This window comes from Triturus cristatus, chromosome 3_1, assembly GCF_964204655.1.
Source record: "Triturus cristatus chromosome 3_1, aTriCri1.1, whole genome shotgun sequence".
In the NCBI taxonomy this organism is placed as follows: domain Eukaryota; kingdom Metazoa; phylum Chordata; class Amphibia; order Caudata; family Salamandridae; genus Triturus; species Triturus cristatus.
The window spans coordinates 85,874,776-85,883,009 of NC_140583.1; the positions used below are offsets into that span (position 1 = coordinate 85,874,776).

The following is an 8,234-nucleotide window of genomic DNA, read 5'->3' on the forward strand; positions in this document are numbered from 1 at the left end:
TCCCTTAACAAAGATTACCTCTGCACCATTTCTTTGCAAAATTGCTGTATTCAGGTGTTAAACTGGTGCTAATGAGATGAAACTATGGCACTATTCCCATTCACAAACCACGGATGTGCACTTTTCACGCCACCTAGTTTGTGAATGACAAGTTAATTTGCATTGCAAGCTATGTATTATTTGTTTGCATGATGACCTTCCAATTGAATCACTGAAGCATGGTTAGTTGCCTATGATTGGATGTGAATGCAAGGATGGAGGCCTAAAAGGGACAGCACAAATCTATCCATCTATAAGTATTATGAAATGGTAAACCTGTTTCTTTAAAGCAGCTAGTGTCCATTTAAGGAATGGGTGCTGCTTTATAAAATGTTTTCCATTTGGGAATATGTCAGGGGGAGCACTTCCTGTTCTTACTCAATGCCGTCAACATTATTTTCAAAGGGGAAGCTGGCCATGTGGCATTGTGATCCATAATAATAATAATAAGAATCCACATTTGTAAAGCGCGAACAATCACCCGTAAGGGTCTCTAGGCGCTGGGGGCCGTCGGGAAGATTAAGCAAGCTATTGCCCAGGGTCACATGGTGCTGGGCTAATCTGCCGCCAGCACCGAGGATCGAACCGTGATCCCCAGATTCCAGCGTCAGTCGCCCTGGCCGCGGCACCACACCTCTTCCTCCATGAATCAGTTACTGTCCCAAGTTCGATGTCATGGATTATAAATTGTATGCGACTGCAACTGCGCTCACAAATCATTGACACATTCTACTGAGATGACCTCTTTCACCTCCTGCTTCTACCTGTAATTCATATTTGGATTGCAAACACCCTTTTTTGGGTCAGGAATGGTTGTCACAAATCTTGGGCCATATTTATCAAGGGATTGCGTTACCTTTGAGTCACACAGGGTGTCGTAAGGGCAAAGCACTCCCTACATCAGATTTACCAAACAATGCAAGACCACCTTGTCTCACCCTGGTTGGTTAGTAAATCTGGAGTAACACAAGGCAGCGCAAATTTCTGCCTTACGTTACTCTGCCCCAGGGAGAGCTTCCATGGGTGGAGTGTGGGTGTTCCCACTCATCCACCCATGGATTTTGGTACATTCCCAGATTTACCATTAGTAATAGACCTGGGAATGCATCAAAATGCTACGCAACCCCAGGAGAGGCGGAACGGGAGAAATATGTTTATTTTTTCTCATTTGTCCTCTTTCTACGTGTGCTGCCGCCTGCAGTACACATAGAAAGAGGAAAAATCCTCAGAGAATTGTTTTTGAACAGGAAGGCATCCCTTCCTGCACAAAAGCAATCCTGCCTACAATGCAGGCATCCTTGTACCATGGTGCAAAGGAACCTGCGTTGGTGCTAGGTGGCAGTCTGTGTGACACTGCAGGCAGAGAGCAGGAATGCGTGTGTAATGTTAAATACAGCGCACCCCTGTTGTCTCCATTTTATGCAGCGCAGTATGGTGTATTGCTGCATTTTGTGAATATTCGATACATTTGGAATCCAGTGTTTATGCATATTGCAGGCTTGCAACCTCAAAATAGCTTTCTATATGAGGACCGATAAACTGTCGTAGGTGGAGAACAGCATATTCTGGAAAAATACAATAAATAAAATGAAGAAAAAACATAGAAGTCACTTACAGTGACAGAGTATTATTTATGTTTTTATCCTAGCCAGGTAAAAGTAACAGAAACGGCTAAAAGGCATCAGGAATGACATTCAGTGAATAATATCAATTTACTACTGGAGACAATGTAGCAAGCAGTTCAGAGTTCTGCGATTATATTGGTCCCAAGATCAAAGCAAGAATGAGAAACTGCTTTCGCTAGCAAAGAACCGCTGCATAATTTTACCATCTGCCCAATCGCCCAGATTGTGAAATCCTGAGACACACATTTATCTCCAAAGCAAAATGTGTGTAATTCTCTGCAGTCAGCTGTGTGCTGATTTTCTGAACATCGCCAACAAAGCAGTTTCAAAATGAAGTCAGGGTGCAGTACCGTCTCTTTCCCAGCAGAGGTTTGGGCAGTGGTTCCCAACCTTTTTCAACCTGCTGCTACCTTGGCTTATTGCCCGCTGGCCGTGGCTCCCCATTATGTGACAGTTTGTTTGAGGGTGGAAGAAATGAATGCCTTGCCTCGGGTGTACTTCCCACTTTCCTCCCTGGAAATAATTGGGATGAAGCTGATAAAGGTATTACAATCATAGATGAGTAGAAAGTAGGGATACCTTTACTCATCATGCGTGTCCCCAAAAGTGACAGGTGTGTGCGTGTCCTTAAAAGTGACAGCTTGTGAGCAAAAGGTTTGAGTACATGATGGATGTGTGACAGGGTGTGGCACCTGGTTTATGGCAGAGTGTGTGCAGGGCTTGAAGGCGTTGTTAGGCTAGCAGGGCCTTTAGGTTGTGTAAAGAAAAAATATGTGCGCAAAAGTGTCTTCATGTTTTAAAACTGTGATGGCAGGGCTGTGACAGAGGTTGTTTAGGTATGCTGAGCTGTGAATGTGCAGGTCTTCCTCAAATCCCCCCAACCCCATGGTTGGCAGTGTGCTGTTCATGAAACACGTGTCCTTAAAACTGCCAGGGTCTTTCTGTCCTTAAAAGTGACAGCTTGTGAGCAAAAAGTTTGGGGACATGATGGATGATGTTGCAGAAGGTTTGTGCCGTGGTTGAGGCAATGTTAGGCTTGCAGGTCATTGTAAGGCTATCAGGGCCTTAAGGTTATGTTAAGAGAAATATGTGCAGAGCAAAGCCAAGAAGAGGGAAAAAAACACTAATCAACGAGGTCCAGCCTTCCCAGGACAATGAATCCCAAACACAGCTGATTACGCAGCCATCCCCTCAGCAGACAGTAGTTTATTAACAGATGTCAATGCTAAGGGTGTATCTAGCACACAAAGCCCTGATTAGAAAATGTACCCGGGACAAACAGCATGTCCCTAAACTTGAGACCACTTATCGACCCAGGAGATTTAGTCACAAACACAGGTGATTACCCAGCTCTTCCCAGGACCGGCAGCAGGTTGAATTAACAGCAGTTAAAGGGGGGGCATCTAGCATAAGCTGTACATTGGTCAGAAATTTTTCCCACCCAGGGACCCCAATACCTGATTCTAAACCCCTAATTAGTAGGCCAGGACCTGTATAAAAGCATACTTTGGGGTCAGCAGACATAGCTATTCAAAAACACCTTGGTGGAACGATCTACGTGGATTGTTTTGCTGCACAGGATCAACTCAGAAATTTAAAGGGAATAATGGATCAGAACAACTTATCAAAGATTGACGCCGCCTGCTATACATTATGGGATGTAAGCAAAATAAGGGGGATGGCACAATTTGGTCTGTTTAAGGTTTTTATTTAAAATATAGGGGTAATGCATTTAAGGTCAAGGTTGTATTTTAAAAGGGTTTTAGCGCAATGTAGAACTGTGTTTATAGTGCTTTAAATAATGTTTAAAGAGTGGGGAACTGTATGTAATGTGAATAATGGTATTTTTGAAGCAGGGAGTTTAAAACTATATGTGTAGGCAATTAATGTGAATAGGGGTAGTGCTGACAAAGATGTTGCAGGTGTGTGTATTTAAGGTGTATAATGTTGGGGGGCTTATTATGGGACGTGCAGAGACATGTGTATTTTACATTGTCCAGAAACATTTTACAGGGTTCGCTACTGCTTTAAGGGTCCCAGAGACATCAAAATAAAATAAATACATGTTTGTACTCACCCGCTGGTTATGCTGATGTCCTGGTCACGTCTTCGGACGGTAGTTGTCTTCCTTGAGGCCCAAACCGGCAAAATATCCAGAGGTTTGAAGGGCATTGGTGGCATGGGCCGTTCATTTTTAATGAAAATAGAAGCCCCACAGAGGCCGCGGTGGCCAGAGAGCGGCTCTGGTGGCTTGTGTCGGGGTCCGTTGTGCTGAGCCTTTGTTGGGTAGAGCAGGCCCTAGCCTGCTTGTAAATATGGCGGTGCCCCGTGGGGTTTTGGAGCCTTGATTTATATAAAAATAAAAGCCCCCAGAGCCAGCTTCCAAGTGTGGCACTCTGGGGGTATGTGCAGGCTGTGTGGGGGTTGAGGGACGTTTTTATTTTAAATGAAGGCCCCTGAGCCTGCTGCCCAAGTGCGCGGCTCCAGGGTAATGTGTGGCACTGGGGCTCGAGGCCTTTGTTTTTAAAAAGATACAAGTGAAGTCCCCCGGAGCCCGCTGCCCAGGTGCGGGGCTCCGGGGACATGTGTGGCGCTGGGGGCTCATGGCCCCGAATTAAAAGAATGAAGTCCCGGAGCCCGCTGCTCAAGTGCGTGGCTCCGGGGACTTGTATGCAGCTGTGTGGCTGGAGGGGAGGCTCGCGGTGCCAGGGCTTTAATAAATAATGAAGACCCAGAGCCTGCTGGCCAAGTGCGGGGCTCCGGGTCATGTGCAGGCGTTGGGGGCTCGAGGCCCCGGTTTAAAAAAAAAATGAAGTCCCCGGACCCGCTGCACAAGTGCGGGGCTCTGGGAACTTGTATTCGGCTGTGTGGGGGTTTGGGGGCGGGAAGGGAGTCTCGCGGCGCCAGGGTGATTTTATTTTTAAAATGAAGCCCCCGGAGTCCGCTCTCCTACAGGCGGAGCTCCTGGGGGCTTGTGCAGGCGCGGTTTTAGGGGCATTGGGGCTCGCGACCGCTATTTGATTTATAAAAAATGAAGCATGGCCCCCAGAGCCCGCTTACCAAAGGCGCTGCTCTGGGGGCTTGGTCCCGGTGCCTGTGTTTCCTCTGACCCCACGTGGGTCACGATGGCGGCTGCAGGGATGAAGGAAGCTTCCTCGCGGCGTTTGCGAGGACAGAACCCGTCCCTTCCGTGATGTCACCGAGGACTCCCCATGACATCACGAAAGGGGCGGGCCCTGCCCTCGCAAACGCGGCGAGGAAGCTCCCTACAGGTACTTCCTACACGGCAGCTGTGCCCAAAGAGGGCACGGCTTTTCTTTTTTTTTTTCAATTGGGCCAAAATGATTTAGAATGCCATAGCCCCATGAGTGTGGGCATACAATTAAAATAAAATATGTATATATTTTTTTTTAAATGTCTTTTCTGCCGCAGGGAACGTTTTTTAGCAGTGTCCCTGCGGCTTTTTTTTTTTTACCCCTCAAATGGGAAATGTTAATTTAGCACAAACTCGCCCCATGAGTGTGGGCTATAAATAAATAATAAAAAATGTATTGACAGCCACAGGGACCATATAGCAGCGACCCTATGGTTTTTCTTTTTGTTGTTTTCTTAGGGGACATTTTATATAGTGCAAACTCAACCTGAACGCAAATTCATTTTAGGAAGGCAAAGGTAGATTAAGTGTTGTGGCACAGGTGTTTTCCTCATGTTGTTGCATGCCCTAGTCAGTCTTTTAATAAAAAAAAAGCATGCATATTTATGCGCTCCCCCAGATAGCCCTTTTTAAAAAATGTGTGCTTTTTCTCTACACAGGCAGCCCTTTTAAATGCAACCCAGAGTGTGTATATGGTGTAGACCATGCTGCGCATAATGTATTTAGGGTCGAATTGTGACAGGTTTTTCTCCTAGGCGCTATACTTTTGTTAATTGCAGTTTATAAGTGAAAAGTCTAATATAAAGCATCAAATTATTAAAAGGTTCCCAACAGCCGCTTGCACAACCATTATATAGATATGTGTATAGGTTATGAGTGTAGATATGGTGGGTCTTGTGGGGAGGAATCAGAGGTTCTCATAAAAATTAAATGTCAAGGCAAGGCTGTTTTCATTTTTGAATTTATGATTGGCGTTTTTATAAGCTGTATGTAACAAACGGTAATGCGTCGTTTATGAGGTGTAGTTTTAAGCAGCCTTTTTTTTTTTTTATCTAACCCTAAACACAGGATTTACCAGAAATAACCATCACCGATGCAGAAATGCTAGCCCTGCAAGCAGGTATATGTATTTAGAGTTGCGTAGTTCTGAGTAGGTTTTGTACACCATTGTCTCAGTAGCTCTGCTTTTCTAATGGTATTCGTGTATATGTATGTTTTTATAGATTATGATACCGACGTACAGCAAAATCCTGATGATATAAAGCAGTACCTGGGGTCTAAAGATGCATTGCAGAGGGTGCAGGATACAGTGGTTCTTTCAGGTAAATCAAAAAAGGCCATGTTCTTTAAACTGCCTAAGACTTAGACTTTGTTAGACCAAAGCCCCCAGTAGCGTACGGTAGGAGGGCTCCTCAGAAGGGACTGCTAAGGTCTTGTTTATACCATAAATGTACATTTTTTTTTTCTTTGCAGGGTCCTCAGAGTCATTCACGGCCGGCGCCGCTTTGCAAGACGCTGCACAGCCTACAAAACAGCTAAAAAGGAAATCTTCAACATCTGGAAATGGACCGGTGACAAAGAAAGGAGCTGGCAAAAGGCTTCTAAAAGGTGTGTTTTACAAAAGGGTGCGAAAAAAAAGAACTCTGTATTTTATTCTCTCCAGTAGTAGGGGGCATCGACGTGTAGTAGGGTTTGTATAAAGGGGGGCGTGTAGAAATTAATGTGCGGGGATGTATGTGGGTAGTGTAAACATCTTATACATGTTCTTTATTTTTTCTAATATATATATTTTTTTTATCTTACATTCTAGGAGCCGTTCAAAAGAACCTTGGAAAAGATTTGTGTAAGGTCAGGAAGTCTGCGAAACCATTAATGGACATAACAAAGACAGTTCAGAATGCAGAGCCGGCAGCGAAAGGTGTGAGTAGGCATGTGTGCCAGGACAAGCTCTGCACATACTACACGCACATACAAAAGAGAACAGACACTGCTGTGAAATACCAAATCAAGCCCTCTGCCAAAATGTTGAACACTCCTACAGGCATGTCTATTCTACAAAGGGTGGGGGAAAACAACTGCAACGTGATTACAAGCCCCGACAACGTAACGCCTGTTCGTTGTAAAAGTGCGGTTGCGTCTCTGAACCCTCTCCATGCCTCAAAAGGGCTACCCCTCTCAAACAAATCCACCCTTAACAAGAAGCAGAGGGCTCAGGAACCCCAACAAGGTCCTTTATACCTCAAGAAGATATCTGTGGTCCCGGAGTCCCAAGCAGGCCCTTTAGACCTCAAGATGGAACCTGTGGTCCCTGAGCCCCAAACTATGCCTCTAGATCTTTCACTAAAAAATATTGTGACATCTGTGAATGAACCCTCTACAACCCTGATCTCTAATGAGCCTGCGGCTGTGACGGTAGTGGTAGAAGATCTGGTACAGACCCAACCCCCTAAAGTGAATCGCCTCTCAAGAAAGTATCTGTAGAAGAAGCAGGGGGTACAGGCATTACAAGTGGAAACAGCAGATCTCTTAATTAAGCCCCTTACACCGCAGGCCCCTACCCACACCCTGAAACCCTCTATAGTTTCAAATAAACTAACAACATCTATAGAGGGGTTCAACCTAGACCAAACCCCAAAACCGGCTATAATCATGCCTGAGGGTCTTAGGAACTCAGAGCCTGAAAATGCTCAACCCTCAGGACCCCCTTATATTGGTGGCAGCGGATGTCTCAAGGCTTTGACAGGGCTGATAGACACACTTGATAGAACCTCAGAAGCAGTGCACAAAGGTCCTTCTAAAGCGTACAATGGGGATCTGTATACGGATGTTAGACATTCACCCTCCAACAACACCGACAATTCCTTAGCCGATAGGGCCCTAGATTATTTTGACGACCATTTAAACTCCCCAACCCTTATGTCACCTATCATACCTCCATGTGCGTACGACCCAACCAGTCCCGCGGGTAGTTTAAACCACACATCATCACCAGCAATATACGGTGATAACAGTACATGTTGGGTCAAATGGTCGAATCGAGATTTGGAGGGCGTATCCGATAATAGTACGGGCTGGGACGACTGTACAAATCAGGGTTTGGAGGGCATATTTAGTGAGGACCCGTCCATGGCCATCCCGGGTTGTTCGCACTGGGACCCTATGTCTATGATCCCCCGGTCCCTCAGTTACAGAAGGTTGTTGTGGCGGACGGAGCGGTAGATGATCCTGGGTGTTACAGGCAGTTGTAGAACCAAACGCTGTATTCATCCCTAATCCGCTGCAATATGATTCGGTAAACCCTAAAGAGGTACTAGGGGCCCATGTGAAAGACATACAGATGGCGGTCAGGAATTTAAAACGCCGGGCGAACTCCGCCACTTTAAAACTCGGGGGTGCGCAAGCGGCGATGGGACAGG

The 8,234-nt window shown here is 45.7% G+C and overlaps 1 protein-coding gene across 1 annotated transcript; it reads left to right on the forward strand.

Moving 5' to 3' along the window:
• The first annotated feature begins 5,137 nt into the window (after positions 1-5,137).
• LOC146859735 (uncharacterized) lies at positions 5,138-7,724 on the forward strand. The gene is made up of 3 exons (XM_085646292.1): positions 5,138-6,140; positions 6,292-6,426; positions 6,629-7,724. Exons 1-3 carry the CDS (start codon positions 6,011-6,013, stop codon positions 7,297-7,299), a joined length of 936 nt encoding a protein of 311 aa, XP_085502418.1. The 5' UTR covers positions 5,138-6,010; the 3' UTR covers positions 7,300-7,724.
• The last annotated feature ends 510 nt before the right edge of the window (positions 7,725-8,234 follow it).